Here is a 19,079-nt window from a genome sequence, read left to right on the forward strand (position 1 = left end):
TCCTATTGTCCTAAATGTTTATAAAACAAACATTTACAGCCATATCTAACACGGATCGCGGTACAATTTCTCAATAACAAGCATTTCTTGAAACAATGTTGTCGCTTAAAGAAAGGTAAACAAGACAATAAGTATGAGGCATTTTGCAAAACAGTAAATGCGTTCAAGATGTAGCCGCTTCAAAACTAAGCTAAAATTACATTATAAAGCATAACTGTCAACAAAAACAAAACTTAATCTGAATTGACAAAAAGAGAACAGATAGCGTCCAATTAAAAGATTACCTTCCAGTAACTAAATCATAATTAAAAGTGACTGGATTTGGGTGTTTACTGTAAATGTTCCTGAATCAAAAATTATACTGAAAATAAGCAGTGGACAGAAATGCTCACATATTACTAGATCTGCCAAAAGCTGTCCCAATATTTTAGCTTTTTTTAGGCTCATGGCCTGCTACTGAAGAAGCTAATTACAATTTTGTGAAGTCATTTTAGCAAGTTGGTATATTCTGGACAAGTATCTAAGCATGAAACTAATGTTGTTTTGCTTTGGGAACATTTAACCTCAACAGATCCCTGTCTCTTTACTTCAAATTCCACTCCCTATACTCAGTGAAAATCTTTGGCAAGGAGTGGAATGTTTAACATTTAACCGCAGTTCCAAAAGAATATTGTACACAAATAAGAAAAAGGAACGGCAAAGCCTCAGCACTTTTTAGAGCATTAGATTGTACATTACAAAATGCTAAATCAACCAGTCACATCTTATTCTGTGGGATACACAACATACAGTAAATATAAAAAGTCTACACACCCCTTGTTAAAATGCCAGGTTTTTGTGATGTAAAAGAATGAGAAAAACAAACTCAAAGATTTCAGTTTGTTTTTCAATTGAATTGTCACATTAAAAGGTGGAAAAAGTTCTGACATGATTTATCTTTGTCTCATTCTTTTACATCACAAGAACCTGGCATTTTAACAGGGGTGTGTAGACATTTTATATCCACTGTACGTATAAGAACTTCAGTGAAAACAGCTAGCTAAACTTCTCAAAGGACTCGCAAATACCAGCATTTACAAACTCAACAACATACAATTTCCCCAGATTTATGCACAAGAGAAATCTAAAAAACTATAGTTACAGTAATAGTGGTCAATGATGAAGGCATATGATTAGCAGTTTTCAATGGAAATCTTTATTTCATGTAAAACAGGATGCATCTCTGCTCAACACCAAGACAAATAGAATTATTTCAAGCATACAAATACTAACAGACCACTGTGCACAAAATGTTTGTAGAAATAATAATTTGACCCAAGTGTCATTCACAGTATCTGTTCCACAGGTTGGGGATATTACTAACCAGGATGAGTGTAGGACTGGTGTGACGCTGCTTCCAGATTAATTCATGGTCAGTGTGCCACGGTTTCCCATAGCTAAAATCCCAGGGAAGTAAACTGACCTTTGCATTTTGGCCACAAAGACCTTCCAATTCCATGGAGTCCTGCATTCTCATGCAACTCTTCAAGGCTGCATGAGGCTAGTGTTTTTAAACTTTTGCTACATTATGTTGTTAATAAAAATCTGCCAGAAAACAGGAAGCACTTTAACGGGATCAAACCTCAAAATAAATACAGTAAATTCTGTATAAAACCTGTCTGAAACCCATGGACACTAATCCTTTGTGAATGTTAAGGCCTGTCAGTAAGTACTATGTAGAACATTGTGCCAGGGAGAGATCACCACATTTAGTCATACATTCTGTTTAGCGGCCCATGGTTGGCATGGTAACAGCTGGGCTTTTCGTTGTGGCGTCCTCAGCCTTCCACTGCGAAGTAATGGTCTTGATCTGGGTGTAGAACTGGATGCCCTGTACAGCCGGGGAAAAGAGACCATCAACCACATAAATGTATATTCTGTAAAGCTGACCTTGACATCATTAGAGATCCACATGGTGAGAGAATGTATTTAAAATATTTTTTATTTCTTTAAGGCTCTTTACAGTTTTTCTACCCAATTACGTGATATACAATTTGTGATTAAGGCCCTGCTTCATAACAGTAACTCCCAGTGGATGCATGTTTCAACTTCTTCCAGAGCACATCTAATGCCGTTCTGGTTCATATCATCATCACCCCCCCCCCGCCAAATGGTACTGGCCGACTGCACCACAGAGGGCAAATCAGCGAGCAGGATTTGAACCCTGGTCTCGCAATGACTTGAACTCTGTTCCATTCAGGGGCCCATCTCTCGCTGGTGATCTGAGCTTACCTGTTTGCCATAGAAGTTCATGTCTCCCCTGAAAGAACCCCTGGAGCCGGTGAAGGAGAACATGGGCAGGGGGACGGGGATGGGCACGTTCACTCCAATCTAAAAGACGCACGGACGCGAGACAATGACAATGTCTTCAATGACCTTCAACAACAATGTACTTACAACTGCAAAGAAACAGGACTGTGAATAGAGGTCATCACAAATGACTCTCATTGTTCTGTGGCTCACCTGTCCCACCTCCACCTCATGTGTGTATTTGCGGGCGGTGGCTCCGTTCGTGGTGAAGATGGCGGTACCGTTTCCGTATGGGTTGTCGTTGACCAGGGAGATAGCTTTGTCCAGTGTGTCTGCCTCTAGAACCACTAGCACCGGTCCGAAGATCTCCTCCTTGTAGCATTTCATCTCCGGCTGGGGAGGGAAGGAAATGCATGAGCTCCCTGTCATTACCAACAAAGGATATATCAAGAACTGATTTGGGTGGGCCTTCAGCCCAGCCAACTGAGCTGAAGGAGGCGTTTCTACAGTGGAAATCCAACAGTGTTAAGTGACATGACAATGCATACAGATGGGAATACAACTACAAATCGAGTGAGTCGTGCGCTGCACTCACAGCAGGGGATAATTAACATCAGAAACAAATTACACAGGTTCATCACCATGCCATTCCTTACTGCCGCAGTAAACTACAGCTGAACACGCATCTTCAACAAGCAGACCAAATTTACGGCTCCTCCGGTGTTATTTGAACCCGGCTGTTTGTGTTGTCATGGACGCTGGTGGGTGGTGTTAAATACAGGACATTGATGGAAGTGGTACAGCTAATGACAGAGTTGTTCAGAAAAGCTTTCAAGGACCTTTGTTGGTATCGGTCTCCTGTCTAGTGGATCTGGGCACCTGAAAACACAGCTCCAGTTGTTGCCGGCTTACAATTGCTGGTTTGGACTGCATTTCTTTTTCCCATCACGATCTGCTGGTTCACATCCATCAGGTTTTTAAAATGGTCCCACCAAGGATTTACCCTCCGGTTTTAGTTCCGCACCTCTAACTTCTAGGCTACATGCCTGCAGGTCTTTTGGTTACAGCACACTATGCACTAAAGAAAATTCACCCATTTTTACACAAGGCCTTATTGTCACTCTTTGTGCTTGCAGTTGATTCTGCAAACCGTTTGTTTTTCCAATAAGGCTCAATAAACCGATGATATCATAAGTTGAATAAACCTACTGTCTTATATGAATTGATAGATGTTGATTATGGAGCGCAAAGACATCCTTCAGAATGGGATTCTGATACAAAATTAGCTGTCTAGAGTGTTTGGGAGGAATTTTTTAAAACCTTTTAATGCAAAACTGGTTAAAGGCAAATGCTGACTCTGCAAAGTGTGACAATCAATTTCCTCAGTAACAAAGCAAAATAAAAAATATAAAACCTTGAAATTGACTACAGGCAAAAAAGAGAAGAAGCAGAAAGTCCACATGAAAAGAAACAGGAGAAATTGGATCAGGAAATGTTCAGTGTTTCGGCTCTTTTTAACCACACCTACAACACTTTTCAGACGCTAATCCCCAATGCCTTGGCAAAATCTTTCATCAGTGCAAACTGTGAGCTTCCACCGCACAAAATATCAAACAGAATGAAATTTCAATGTACCATTTGTAGTTCTGTAACATGAAACGTGGTCAAGGGCATTGGGTAAATAATTAACACGCTTCAAAAAAGTCCCTATTCATACCTTAGGATGCTGTTAGGTTAAGGTCTGGGTGCTGCACAGGTCACATATGAACTGAATCTGGATTTTTCAGACCTTTTTCCACAGCCCAATTCTCCAGTGTTAGAGATCATATTAAAAATCATTTAAAAACATTAAACCATTACTTTACCCGATACAGTGCCTAAGAACACATTCTCATTTTCAGTAACAACCTGAAGATTAGTAAGAATGAATTGTCTTGCTCTAACAAACTACTGGCTATCTCTTCTGGTCTTCAGACAGCAGTTTGAGCGGTCTTCAGTAATATCAGGCCTTTCTAAACAACACTGTTGTACTGCGTCATTTGCCCGTTCCTGGCCCAGAAAGCTCCCTCGCTCTCAGGCAGATGCCCCTCCCTGCCAGCGCTACCATATGTTAGCCACCATCTTTGCTACACCCTGGGGTCAGAGGTGAGCGACCAACAGTGCCTCAGCAGCACAGTGCCAACCACACCACCTTGCCCTCAGGTAGATTACCCAGAAATCATGTGGCCTCATCTGAAGTGTTGGCTTTTCATACCTAATAAATACACTGTGTTCAGTGGCCAGTGTAATCTAAGATATTTAAGGTGCTTTATTAGACCGGAAGGGCGTTCAAAGGCAGTATACTGACTTTACATTCCCCCTGGAGGCAGCAGCTTAGACTACTGAAACACCCTCGACCACAACATTTGTTTTGACCATCTGGATGTCCACTGATGGACATGCATGTAGTGGGAGTCATTATTAATGTGTAGCTGTAATGAAAATGTTGCCATCTTCACAGCACTGGGTTTCTTCTTGGCTACCAAATATGCTGAAAAGGGGCTTATGGCCGGTTGACTATGAAAACACATTTTAGAATTTTCATCAAATATTACAGCGTTTTCATAACTGACAATCAATGTCACAAATTCTTAGCCCACAACACAAGGATCACAAAATAAATTCTTTAAAGGGGCAATATGTAAGATTTTTACTACTTGCATAAATGACCGACAGTAGATATCTGCAGTTAATGTTAAGTTAAAGTTTCAAATTATATTTTCCCAAAAAACTGGTCACAAAAAAAAAAGATGGTAAATTGCCGCATGTTATACAGTTTATGGAAGCCTACCACTGCATGGCTACATTTGAGTAGCAATATTTTTTGTATTTTCTGGGTGGCAAAAGCAATTTCAGAAGCTTAACAGCACAATCTGTGCAAGGTAGGGACTTGTAATCTAGATCATTGGCCTCAAATTTGATAATGATAATAAATGGCTCTGCAGGTAATTTGAATAAATTCATTGTTCATTAGCTGTTTTATTACGTTAATGACGGGGCTTTCATATGCTAGCTCGTCTTGCAGAATGACAGTGGTTGTTTATCAGCCACAAGACCATCCAGGTCAGTTACATGGACTGTGTCCTTACCGTGACGTTGCTAAGGATGGTGGGCCCGACAAAGTTGCCGTTCTCATATCCTTTGACATGGACATTGCGTCCATCCAGCAGCAATGTGGCTCCCTCGTCCACGCCACTCTGGATCAACATCTCAACGCGGGCCCTGGACTCCGGGGAGATTAGGGGACCCACATCAGCCCCCGGCTGGTCGCCTGGTAACCAGGGACGACAGAACACACGATTACTACTCAGAGAATTGTAACCGTTAGCTTTGATAGATGAATGGTATGTGGCCTGGTGCTGGAAGTCATATATTGGATTCACAGTTTGAAACGTTTGATTAATGGATGATTTCCAAATGGGAAAACATTTTTGTTTTGTGTTTTGCCAAGGTAAAAACCTGGCAAGTCATAAATCACCAAATTCCATAAATCATAGGGTGCTTTAGGAAAATATTTTATAGTACCAGCATTGACGCGCAAGGCTTTGGAGCGTTCAACCAGCTCTGGGAGCCAATCGCGCGCCTCGCCTACGAGAATGGCGGTTGAGAGAGCCATACAGCGTTGTCCTGCTGCACCGAAGGCTGCGCCCACCAGCTGGTTCAGCGTGTTCTCCTTGTTGGCATCAGGCATCACCACTCCGTGGTTTTTGGCACCCTACCAGGCAGGACACACAGGTTGATAGGCTGACTGAAATATGCGATAGGAAGGTGTGAACACATACCTAAGAAACAAGAAACTTGTCTGGTTCAGTCTTAATAATGTAGTGGGAATATTCATCTCTGCAGTATGGTTAGGAGAACTAAACTATTTGAGGCAGCAATAATTGACTTAATGCATGAGGGATTATTTAATTTAATCCACAATTGACCCTATTCATAGTGGCGGTTGTTTTTCATCAATACCATGTTGGACTGCACCCTCTTGCCGTTCTTGGATCCTCTCTCATAGATGTATTCTCCCGCCTGGTTGGAGCCCACAAAGCTGATGGCCTTGATGGCTGGGTGGTCACAGATAAAATTCACGGCTATGGAAAGAGGACAAAGGTCATGTCATTCCTCTCATCATTCCATCAACTTCTGCACATACAGTCATAAGTCAGTATCTTTTTGTGTGGCCTACCTTAAAATGCAAAATTGATGCAATTTGCTTTGGTAGATTGTCGCAAGCTGTCATGTGGTACATTTTCCCAAACTGCTCGCAGGATTTGCCAGAACTCGTTCTTTGTGACTGCTTTTTATTCTTTTCCCTGCCCTAGAAACATTCCCAGTTTCTTCAAATTTCTGAGAGGTTAAAACCACATCTCACAAGAGCTTTTAGAAAATAGTGCATTGTTTGTATTTTGTTACTGTATTCACATTTTCTTCTATTTATTTTCCTATTATTTATTGTGCTTTTACAAGCAAATTAACACTTACTGCCTGGATTGATAGTTTTAAATATAATTTTGGTGGCTTAATACATTTGCCCAGTACATTATTATGCAAATGGTTTACTAACAGAATGTCTGAGGTTCTGTGTATTGTTGTAAACCCTGCACTTTAACTCATTGTTAGCAAAGCCTGGTTTTACTTCTGGGAAACAACAGACAGAGAGACAGACAGAGACGGACGGACAGACAGAGACGGACGGACAGACAGAGACTGACACAATTCAATGGCACGTTTCATAAACAGCGATAACACACACCTGCGTGCTGTCCGTGGATGATGTTCAGGGTCCCATCGGGAATCCCGGCGTCCTGCAGCAGCTTGGCCAGCAGCATGGTGCACCCCGGAACGCGCTCCGAGGGCTTCATCAGGTACGTGTTTCCACACACCATACCCAACGGGAACATCCACAAAGGGATCATGGCGGGGAAGTTGAAGGGGGCTATGCCGGCGCACACGCCAATGGGCAGGCGGTAGGTGTAGGTGTCCATGTCCTTGGTGATGGAGGGCAGGGTCTCCCCCAGCATCAGGGAGGTAATGCTGCAGGCGTGCTCCGTCACCTCTAGAATGAGGACACAAGCACAGTCAGTGGGGTAGGAAGCCAGACAGCAGTGGGTCAGACGATGTACATAGCAGAGGAAAAGAACAGTATTGGTGAAAGACATCCAAGTAATATAAAAAAACAAAGGCCGCCCCTCTACACAAAGCAGTCCTCATTATTTCCACACATGCCTAATTGACTGTTGGCTCATCCTATCAGAGCTTTTGATGAATGCCTCCTGATTTCCACCAATCAGCAGGCTTTAAAGGACAATTGCACCCCGCCCGCTGCTGTCCGTACTGTCGCAAAGAGAGGACACTTGGCTGGTGACCAAGTTGATGGCTTACATCAGGGACATTGTGTGCAACCAAGACATATTTTGGGGTCTTCTGTTTTCAATGCTGCAAAATGATTGATAGTCATTAATAGTACTTTTATTTCCAAAATGTCTGACTTTATTTTATTAGCGGTAGTGGTGTCCTCTTTCGTATATCTTATAAGTTTATATATGTTTTATCTAGGCAATATCAGCAGCATGGAAAATGTGTATGTGCCGTAATTGTGTAAAATGCTCTTTTCAGGATTTATTGCAGTAGATGCAAGTTTAGAAATTTGTATTTTATGGCCTGCAGTGTTCATGCTGGATACCACTGGATCTTATAAGCTTGTACTAATTCTCAGCCATAGGGAGTTTCTAGAACCATCTAGCAGTCTGACAGAAATTAAGGCCAAGAGGGCAATAGTTCTTACCTGTCTAAGTAATTGGTTCTCTCTCTTTCCAGCAATATGTTTATACAAATGTTGTGGTTGATGTGAATATCATCAGTGATTAAAAAAAGACACTTTTCAGGAAAATGAACAAGAGTATCACTATTATTATGTCAGAGTCATGAACATTTTTATATTAAAAATATTTTTCCTAGCCACTGAAAATCAACACTACTGTTGTTTGCTCCTTGGGGTTTAAGGCCGGGTGTCTCTGTAAAGCACTTTGTGACAACTGCTGTTGTAAAAAGGGCTTTATAAATACATTTGATTGATTGATTGGTCATCTGCTTTCAACTTCTGTAAAATGGGCAAAAGTATTTTACAATGGTTTTATCAGACAGCATTACTGTGTACAGACATATTAGTACGTAAATGTCTGTGTAGGTACAATGCTATTCCATTCTCCTTTCTGTGGGGAGATTCCTATTCCAGAGTTTACAAAATGATCTATTTGTTAGTGCAATCCAGAACCATACATTCCTTCCTATAGAAGTAGATTAGTGAGTGTGTGTGTGTAATACGGTCTGGTGACAACAAAGACCTGGACTGAAAAGCACCCCCACTGTTCTAGTCAGAGAACTGTTAGTGGGTTAGACCAAAGTAAAGCCTGCTGAAGTGTACTGTGGGTAGGGGCATTCACAGAAGACCACCCAGTAGGTGAGGGCATTCACAGAAGACCACCCAGTAGGTGAGGGCATTCACTGAAGACCACCCAGTAGGTGAGGGCATTCACTGAAGACCACCCAGTAGGTGAGGGCATTCACTGAAGACCACCCAGTAGGTGAGGGCATTCACTGAAGACCACTCAGTAGGTGAGGGCATTCACTGAAGACCACTCAGTAGGTGAGGGCATTCACTGAAGACCACCCAGTAGGTGAGGGCATTCACAGAAGACCACTCAGTAGGTGAGGGCATTCACTGAAGACCACCCAGTAGGTGAGGGCATTCACTGAAGACCACCCAGTAGGTGAGGGCATTCACTGAAGACCACTCAGTAGGTGAGGGCATTCACTGAAGACCACTCAGTAGGTGAGGGCATTCACTGAAGACCACCCAGTAGGTGAGGGCATTCACAGAAGACCACTCAGTAGGAGAGGGCATTAGCAGCAGACCTCTCGGACTGTTTTAGCTTGCCATTTTCTTGTGTGAGCTGGTCAAATAGGTGTGGTAAGAGGAGATGGATGTCTGAGAAATACAGAGATTTCAACCCCCCCCCCCCCCTTTTGTTTTGTTATATATAAGGAGGGGGGGGGGGTTGAAATCTCTGTATTTCTCAGACATCCATCTATATATAACAAAACAAAAAAACATTCCCTCCTTGCCTACTGAATAAAACATTAGGGATGCTCTATAAAAACATTGGTTGATATGCATAGCCAATATTCATATAACTGTGTGCCAAAACCAATTTTGTAATTTCTGTATCTGTGTAGGCTGGCATAACCAAAAAAAAAAAATAGCACAATGAATAGAAAAATAAAATTAATACACATTCTCTTTTGGTAATTGCAAATTATACAATGCCTAGATATAAATGTAGTAACTACAAGTATTCAACTTTATCAACAAAACTGCAACAGAGAATAAATAATAAAAATAAAACAACCGGACATATGAATCTAGCAAAAAAAGAAAATAAATTACTAGAGCAGATTGGACGCCTATTAAGACGAAAGCACAATAGGTCCGAAATAATCTGCCATTTTAAAGCAATCCGCCTGATACAGATTACTACATTTGTTGCATATACCGATATTGACTCATCCATATAAAACAGTTCTACTCACGCAGTCCTCTGAAGACGTCACCCTCTGCATCAGCCAGAGTCTTGCCCTGCTCCAGGGTGATTAGCCTGGCCAGCTCTTTCTGCAAACACAGATGGAAATAAATACAATTCACCAATCATGTTGGATTTAATGCTTTATAACCCAGGTGGAGCTAAGAACCATATTTGCAGCTTATTCTTTGGATCACAATTCACAGTTCAAATTGCATTAAAAGGTGACTTTAAAAAAATATATAGTGTGAACCAATCATTTGCACGCCTGTTTTCAGACCAGGGGATTTTCTTACAATGTTGTCTTTGATGAGCTGCTGGTATCGAAGAAATATTTGCTGACGTGTGAGGATGGAGGTCTCAGACCAGGAGGCGAAGGTCCTGGAGCAGGATTCTACGGCAGCCAACATCTCTGTCTGGGTGGCTTTGGGCACGCGACCCACCACCTCGTTAGTGGCCTGTGAAGAGGAAAAAGTACCCCTGAAAATCCCCTTTCTGAGGTAAACCTCATGACAATCCATGGTAGTGCCTCTACCTGAATTACACCTTACATAAGAACGGTCAGGACAGAGAATTCTCCAGGCTGACTACATTTAATTTGACAGAGAACAGAGTTGTAGGGCAATTCTACAGCTAGCTCCTTCATATATTCAATCTGTTACGAGGACATTACATAACTGTTTTTTAGCATTACATCCACATATCTAGACTGCAATTACAATGAAATGAATTGTGGTCTTCTAGGCATCTCTTTCTCTGTATTGAACAGCAGTACATTGTGGCCTTGCCAAAAGCAAGACAACAGCAAGTTTTCCTGAAGCAGAGGTTGACAGCCCCCCTTCCGGCCTGAGTTATAGTAAATGTGAGTGCATAAACATGTCAATGTTAAATTGAACTGGCTGAAGAAAAGGCTCCCATTTCTAAATATTGCAAATCATACAGATTAAATATGACACATTCAAGAGATTGTCATTCTCCAGTTTCGGACCAGCTTCTACAAAGCTATTAGTAGATATATACACAATCTTGTGATTTGTGTGCCTGTGTACATCTGCACTAAAGCAGCAATACTTACAGGGTTGTGAATGTCAAGCCATTCGGAGGTGTTGGACTCCACAAACTTGCCATCAATAAACAGCTTGGTAGTGGGCTTTAAGAAGACAGGAAAAGACAAACTTATAATAAATATGCAATCACAATATCTATGCGTAACTACATTGCATGAGCATAAATTCCAAAACAAGTCTTACCCAATTTTATAGTTATGAGTTATATATATATATAAACACATACATATACACACACACTACACACACACACACTACACACACACACACTACACACACTACACACACTACACACACTACACACACTACACACACACACACACACACACACACACACACACACACACACACACACACACACACACACACACACACACACACACACACACACACACACACGCTTATCCATCTAGTTACATTATTTAATTATTGCGTGTCAACTCACCACTGATGACGAATAACACCTGCGACCCATTTGAAGGGGTGCCTGTATGAGTGAGAGAATACACGAGTAATTTAACGTATTTCGCCAAGACTCAACCCCTAAACTTTTGCACGCAAGTTAGCAGTAGCTAGCCAACTATGCTACTGTGGCATTGTAGGTATATAGGCAGTTGACCTTGTTAAGTCATCTTACCAGTAAATCATTCATTCATCGAATGCACAAAGGAGCTATACTGCAATCATACATGTAAAATACGAGTAATTATTAAGTGCATGCTTCGACTTTTAAGTGTATGAATAAACTAGCTAGCTAGCTAGTTACCAAGCCATGTTATAATATCTGTTAGCAAGTTATCTATCTAGCCACTCAAGTTGAAAAACAAACTAAACAATGCGTATACCTTGTGGCTCCACAACGATCTTGCTAGAATCCCGGCCATGGTTTAAAGCGTCTGTTTGCTTTTTGCCCAGAATACACACTCACCAGCCAGATGAACGGACACCTCTGGACATAAATATAAACTAATGAAGGTTATCTAACAAACAAAAACACATTAACGACACGTTTTACCTGATCTTTCAATAAGTGAGTTAGAGTGGGTCACATTAATTAGTGCAACATATGCTTTATCAATCTGTGAAATGGACCAGGCAAAAAATCCCGTTGGATCCAACCTGGGAGGGACAACAGCTTACAAGAGAACCAATCCGTTTGGGGAAACGAAAACACGCCCCAAAAAGTATGAGGCGGATTGGTTAACTTCTCATGATGAAGGTACGTCACATGACCAGTCGCCCCTTACATTGAGGGAGTTCGATAAACGTGATCGGGAACCGCGGTGCAACGCGCTGTGATCTGTGGCAGAAGTGGGGAGGGAGTTGGTTATGTTGATGATACGAAAAAACTACGTCGCGTACTCGATTCGATTAGAATCTGCGCTGACCGTTCATTTCAACTATGATGCATCATTCAGAAACATAAATATGTCATAAATAACATATTTGAAATGTTAAAACAAAATATATTTGTGGAGGCATGTGTGTCTGTATTAAGCGTTCGTTTATGTTTTTTATACGAAAACACTGGTTGCTATTACTGACTCCACCGGCTTAACCTACGTCACTCTGGTTTTGAGCCAATCTCGCGGTCGGTGGAAGCGGGATTCTAGCAGACCCAGAACACAGTCGGGTTTCAATACAAATGCCCTCACTTTTCACCCAGTACAAACTCATCCGTTCTTATATTAACCCAGTGGTCTCATTGGGCAAATCGGGACAGATAACCGAATCCTGTAATTACAATTAAGAACCGCCCCAGCTATTTTACATGTCTTTCATTGATTCAAAATCGAGTCCATCATTCTACATTTACAAAAGTTATTTTGACAATTTTAATATTGACCTTGATCTGAGATAAACTGACAAATGCAAAAATGACGTGTTAAAATGTCACTGATTACCTAACTCGTTAGACAGTTATACTCTGAAATGTCTGCGCGCAAAGGAATCTGACACACTATAACACTGTGACTGAGCCGTATTTTGACAGGTGACAGTTTCTATGGTAACAGACACACATGCAAGATGGCGTTCCTTCAATGGAGTTGCCAAGACGTGGCAAAATGGATAGGATCCTTAGGATATCCACATTATACAGTGAGTGAGCAATAATAGTTTTTTGAGTTCCAACTTAGTAACTAAGTTACTCATTTCTTTACAATGTCAGGTAACTTTTCACATTTTTGCTAGCCTAACATTACAGTTACTTGAACAAAATGTGTCCTGGACAAAAGCAGTCCCAGTCTTTGCTGATAGAGAGACTAAGTAACGAAAGGCTATTCAAGAACTCTGTCTTTATCCACCCAGGCCTGTTTCACTGAGAACCTCATCACAGGTAAAAAGCTGATCTATGTAAATTGTCGCTATCTGCCAAGATTAGGAATCACAGACTTTGAGGATATGAAGGTAAGGAGATGGAGCTGAGAAGCTTTCATATTATTCTATGCCTGCATTTGACCCTCATTTGCATTTCAAGAGTGATTTTGAATGAAAAAGTCTGAATGGAAAGTAGAAATAGGCAAGACTCCAGTAATCTCTGCAGTAAAGGAGAAATTAACTTTTTTTACTTAATGTTGGATCGTTCCTCACCTTAAAGCAAATCTGTGGGCCAAGAGAAACTGTAATCCATTATTCAGTGTTCTTTAAACAGCCATTACAAACTCCAGCTAACTCTAGCCTCCACTACCTAAACATGACTGGATGAAATCAGTGCATGTGATTTTAGGGTCACTGAGCATGATCCTAAAATTAACTCTATGTGGTATGATGTTATTAGTAAAAAAAATCAAATAAATAAATATATATATATATATATATATATATATATATATATATATATATATATATATATACATTTGATTATATCTTTTCATGTGACAACACTGAAGAAATGACACTTTGCTACAATGTAAACTAGTGAGTGTACAGCTTGTATAACAGTGTACATTTGTTGTCCCCTCAAAATAACTCAACACACAGCCATTAATGTCTAAACCGCTGGCAACACAAGTGAGTACACCCCTAAGTGAAAATGTCCAAATTGGGCCCAATTAGCCATTTTCCCGCCCCAGTGTCAAAGTGACTGGTTAGTGTTACAAGGTCTCAGGTATGAATGGGGAGCAGGTGTTAAATTTGGTGTTATCGCTCTCACACTCCCTCATACTGGTCACTGGAAGTTCAACATGGCACCTCATGGCAAATAACTCTCTGAGGCTGTGAAAAAAAGAATTGTTGCTCTACATAAAGATGGCCTAGGCTATAAGAAAATTGCCAAGGACCTGAAACTGAGCTGCAGCATGGTGGCCAAGACCATACAGCGGTTTAACAGGACAGGTTTCAATCAGAACAGGCCGACCAAAGAAGTTGAGTGCACATGCTCAGCGTCATATCCAGAGGTTGTATTTGGGAAATAGACGTATGAGTGCTGCCAGCATTGCTGCAGAGGTTGCAGAGGGGGGTCAGCCTGTCAGTGCTAAGACCATGCGCCGCACACTGCATCAAATTGGTCTGCATGGCTGTTGTTACTGGAACCATGTCCTGTGGTCTGTTGAGACCAAGCTAAACGTATTTGGTTCAGATGGTGTCAAGCGTGTGTGGTGGCAACCAGGTGAGGAGTACAAAGACAAGTGTGTCTTGCCTACAGTCAAACATGGTGGTGGGAGTGTCATGGTTTGGGGGTGTGTGAGTGCTGCCGGCACTGGGGAGCTACAGTTCATTGAGGGAACCATGAATGCCAACATGTCCTGTGACATACTGAAGCAGAGCATGATCCCCTCCCTTCAGAGATTGGGTCGCAGTGCAGTATTCCAACATGATAAAGACCCCAAACACACCTCCAAGATGACGACTGCCTTGCTAAAGAAGCTGAGGGTAAAGGTGATGGACTGGCCAAGCATGTCTCCAGACCCAAACCCTTTTGAGCATCTGTGGGGCATCCTCAAATGGAAGGTGGAGGAGCGCAAGGTCTCTAACATCCACCAGCTTTGTGATGTCATCATGGAGGAGTGGAGGATATATGTACAGTTCATTGAGTTCCCTCAATGAACTGTAGCTCCCCAGTGCCGGCAGCACTCACGCAGCCCCAGACCATGACACTCCCACCACCATGTTTGACTGTAGGCAAGACACACTTGTCTTTGTATGTATATATGTATGTATATATGTATAAACAGTATCTCAGAATATATATATATATAACACCACACACATGTCCTGATTACTTCCAAAAGTTTACTGAAGTTTTTGATGTTTGCTAAAGAAAACTGAATCATGGAATACAGTAATTCTTTGTTCTATATTTTTCTTCCAGGGTGTGTAAACAATTGAACAACAAATAGCAAAAAAAGTGATATTCTCCTTTACCGCACTGTAATATCATGGGAGTGCCAACATGAATGTGTGTAGGACTGTTCAAACCCAAATAAGAAAACAATGGGCAATCTTCCCATCGCAGTGGAAGGCTAATTACTCAAGACGGGGCGCACAACATGACACTGTAGATCATACACAGCCAAATCCAGACAATCAGATGCAGCACCCGCATAATTAATTCCACAAGCTAACTCACCAAGGTAGCAGACAAACTGGACCAAGGATTATGTTTTTAGTATTCATGGTCATTCTAAACCTATCATTAATGCTTGTGAGGTTTATGGGTTATCACGAAATATCAAGCACCACTACATCCCTGTAATAAGTAGGGGGGAACTCACTGCACAGTGACCATACAGACGGATGACAAATAAAAGGAAAAACCTGAATAAATGAGTGGAGGAACATAACAAATCCAGATACTTACATACAGGTGTACTGCATGATACAATTAAGCAGCTGACATGCTATCATGCTTTGTGGTATGTACAGTGGGGAGAACAAGTGTTTGATACACTGCGGATTCTGCAGGTTTTCCTACTTACAAAGCATGTAGAGGTCTGTAATTTTTATCATAGGTACACTTCAACTGTGAAAGACGGAATCTAAAACAAAAATTCAGAAAATCACATTGTATGATTTTTTTTAAGATTATTTGCTTTTTATTGCATGTCATAAGTATTTGGTCACTTACGAACCTGTAAGAATTCTGGTTAGTTTTTCTTTAAGAAGCCCTTCTGTTCTCCACTCATTACCTGTATTAACTGCACCTGTTTGAACTTGTTACCTGAATAAAAGACACCTGTCCACACACTCAATCAAACAGATTCCAACCTCTCCACAATGGCCAAGACCAGAGAGCTGTGTAAGGACATCAGGGATAAAATTGTAGACCTGCACAAGGCTGGGATGGGCTACAAGACAATAGGCAAGCAGTTTGGTGAGAAGGCAACAACTGTTGGCACAATTATTAGAAAATGGAAGAAGTTCAAGATGACGGTCAATCTCCCTCGGTCTGGGGCTCCATGTAAGATCTCACCTTGTGGGGCATCAATGATCATCAGGAAGGTGAAGCATCAGCCCAGAACTACACGGCAGGACCTGGTCAATAACCTGAAGAGAGCTGGGACCACAGTCTCAAAGAAAACCATTAGTAACACCCTACGCCGTCATGGATTAAATTCCTGCAGCGCACGCAAGGTCCCCCTGCTCAAGCCAGCGCATGTCCAGGCTCGTCTGAAGTTTGCCAATGACCATCTGGATGATCCAGAGGAGGAATGGGAGAATGTCATGTAGTCTGATGAGACAAAAATAGAGCTTTTTGGTCTAAACTCCACTCGCCGTGTTTGGAGGAAGAAGAAGGATGAGTACAACCCCAAGAACACCATCCCAACCGTGAAGCATGGAGGTGGAAACATCATTCTTTGGGGATGCTTTTCTGCAAAGGGACAAGACGACTGCACCGTATTGAGGGGAGGATGGATGGGGCCATGTATCTCGAGATCTTGGCCAACAACCTCCTTCCCTCAGTAAGAGCATTGAAGATGGGTCGTGGCTGGGTCTTCCAGCATGACAATGACCGAAACACACAGCCAGGGCAACTAAGGAGTGGCTCCGTAAGAAGCCTCTCAAGGTCCTGGAGTGACCTAGCCAGTCTCCAAACCTGATCCCAATAGAAAATCTTTGGAGGGAGCTGAAAGTCCCGAAACCTGAAGGATCTGGAGATGGTCTGTATGGAGGAGTGGGCCAAAATCCCTGCTGCAGTGTGTGCAAACCTGGTCAAGAACTACAGGAAACGTATGATCTCTGTAATTGCAAACAAAGGTTTCTGTACCAAATATTAAGTTATGCTTTTCTAATGTAACTAATACTTATGTCATGCAATAAAATGCAAATTAATTACTTAAAAATTATTTAGATTCTGTCACCCACAGTTGAAGAGTACCTATGATAAAAATTACCGATTTCTACATGCTTTGTAAGTGGGAAAACCTGCAAAATCTGCAGTGTATCAAATACTTGTTCTCCCCACTGTACATAAAAGTTACTCACGCTATTTCAGGGCGGCATGTCTATTTTAAAGTAATGTACACTTTCAGAATTTCTACAACGTACCGTACTGAAAGTAACACCTTTGTAGCCTTTGGCGTGGTTCAGCTCCTCCTCTTTGTGTCTCGCCCCCTTTAGGCCATCTCTGGCCATGTCTGTGAGCTGCTGGGGATCTCAGAGCCACTGTGGAGCCGTAGCATCGCAGACCCTCTCAGAGACAGCATGGGCCTGTTTCTGGAGAAGAAGAGCCGGACGGGGGACTGGGCCGACTCCCTCACCTACGAACAGTTCCTCAGTGACAGGACACAGTGAATGGAATCTGGCTGCAGATTTTTTTGTTTTAAACCTGAAAGAATTTACTTCTGGTCAGTGTGTTGTTTGTAAGAATCAGATTCACCTTTATTTTGGAGGTGGCAAGGTGGCATCTGACTAGTGTCCTAAAGGTCTCTGGTTCTAAACCCAGGGGAATGCTATGTCATTTTGTCCCTCAGCAAGAAAGTTACTTGCTCCTGCGCTCCCTTGTAAATATCTAACTGGCTGTTGCTAAAAATAAGAATTGCTTCCTAATCAACTTGCTGAATAAAACTATTTTACTTTGCTAGCTATAGACCAAAAAAACAGCGGTGGCGGTATAGTTTTGCCCTGGAGTCGTGTGGGTCCTTTATGGAGGGTATACGGCCAATGACGGCTCATCTTCACAGACCGGACGACGCATTGCTGTTTGCCCTTGGAGTGCTTCAGTTGTGAAGGATGAGGCAATAATGTTCCAGCCAATTACAGATGTTGATTTGGACATTGACTGTCAAGGCAACGTTTTGCCAGGCGCTTTGTGATTCAATTTGTGTTCTGGGGTGTGCATTTGGTTTTTCAGATTATTGCATTTGTTGTAACGTAATGATTGAGGGGTAACAGCTGGTGCGGCACAGGGCTTGAAACTGTGACCCAGTAGTTACCACTCTATTACATGTGCCAATAGGACCCAGACCTCCTGACGTAGCATGCATAAAAACTGATTAATATCCTAAACCAAGGACCCAAGGCTATTTCCACTTATTGAGTATACCGGTTTAATTGAATGAAATGCTCCATTGGTCCAAAAACAAGTGGGACACAGTAGCCTTGTTCTGAAGTCCTTTATTGATTAGGTAATGCAAGGTACAACCACAGGATGTTGTTTTCTGAATTCAGAAGAATTTATTAGACTGGTAAGGCTCCTGGAATTACCAGATATTCCATCATTCCAACACCTTGGGCTCAAGCTCTTCCTATTGATCTGAACCATGCTTTAACACAGTGGCTGATTGAGGATTTATCCATAATGGAGTGTGTAGTGTAATGCTGTCTTTTTTTTTAAGTGCTATCGTATGAGACAAGAGCCTTCTTTGGGTTGAGGAAGAAAACATGAGTGTGATGGTGTTAAGAGAATGGTGTCAGAGAACACACCTGTTCAATGCTTTGTGAATGGTCAGGAGACATTCCACTATTCATGACACGTCACGAGACTGCATTGGCATGTTGAGCAATTGAAAGCACACACTTTTGCTAAGGTGGCTAAGGCAAGTCTTTAGCTCCAGAGCAGGGTTTGTGATTCATCGAACCACCCATGTTACATGTATAGAAGCAATAGCTTTTGGCTATCCCTGTGCTTTAGGTCAGAGGCAGGGCAGAGAGTACCTAGCCAGTTATA

The 19,079-nt window shown here is 41.9% G+C and overlaps 2 protein-coding genes across 2 annotated transcripts; one reads left to right on the forward strand and one right to left on the reverse strand.

The window, feature by feature from the left end:
• Positions 1 to 1,172: 1,172 nt before the first annotated feature.
• LOC105017535 (methylmalonate-semialdehyde dehydrogenase [acylating], mitochondrial) lies at positions 1,173 to 12,034 on the reverse strand. Its single transcript, XM_010882219.5, has 12 exons — positions 11,815 to 12,034; positions 11,415 to 11,456; positions 10,978 to 11,052; positions 10,199 to 10,360; positions 9,913 to 9,991; positions 7,076 to 7,378; positions 6,292 to 6,413; positions 5,854 to 6,043; positions 5,418 to 5,599; positions 2,503 to 2,682; positions 2,272 to 2,370; positions 1,173 to 1,870 (listed from the first exon to the last, which is right to left on the reverse strand). Exons 1-12 carry the CDS (start codon positions 11,851 to 11,853, stop codon positions 1,766 to 1,768), a joined length of 1,578 nt encoding a protein of 525 aa, XP_010880521.2. The 5' UTR covers positions 11,854 to 12,034; the 3' UTR covers positions 1,173 to 1,765.
• A 21-nt stretch (positions 12,035 to 12,055) lies between these two features.
• On the forward strand, positions 12,056 to 18,638 carry LOC109616841 (sterile alpha motif domain-containing protein 15). Its single transcript, XM_020055994.2, has 4 exons — positions 12,056 to 12,188; positions 12,963 to 13,069; positions 13,280 to 13,378; positions 17,531 to 18,638. The coding sequence occupies exons 1-4, from the start codon at positions 12,056 to 12,058 to the stop codon at positions 17,702 to 17,704; spliced, it is 513 nt and encodes a 170-aa protein (XP_019911553.1). The 3' UTR covers positions 17,705 to 18,638.
• The last annotated feature ends 441 nt before the right edge of the window (positions 18,639 to 19,079 follow it).

This window comes from Esox lucius, chromosome 18 (assembly GCF_011004845.1).
Source record: "Esox lucius isolate fEsoLuc1 chromosome 18, fEsoLuc1.pri, whole genome shotgun sequence".
In the NCBI taxonomy this organism is placed as follows: domain Eukaryota; kingdom Metazoa; phylum Chordata; class Actinopteri; order Esociformes; family Esocidae; genus Esox; species Esox lucius.

Coding starts and splice junctions, on each gene's coding strand:
- LOC105017535 (XM_010882219.5), bottom strand. CDS start 11,853: ATGGCCGGGATTCTAGCAAGATCGTTGTGGAGCCACAAG. Junction 11,053..11,414: donor GGTGTTATTCGTCATCAGTG/GTGAGTTGACAC, acceptor GTCTTCTTAAAG/CCCACTACCAAGCTGTTTAT. Junction 1,871..2,271: donor TGAACTTCTATGGCAAACAG/GTAAGCTCAGAT, acceptor CCGGCTGTACAG/GGCATCCAGTTCTACACCCA.
- LOC109616841 (XM_020055994.2), top strand. CDS start 12,056: ATGGACCAGGCAAAAAATCCCGTTGGATCCAACCTGGGAGGGACAACA. Junction 13,070..13,279: donor TAGGATATCCACATTATACA/GTGAGTGAGCAA, acceptor TTATCCACCCAG/GCCTGTTTCACTGAGAACCT. Junction 13,379..17,530: donor CAGACTTTGAGGATATGAAG/GTAAGGAGATGG, acceptor CGCCCCCTTTAG/GCCATCTCTGGCCATGTCTG.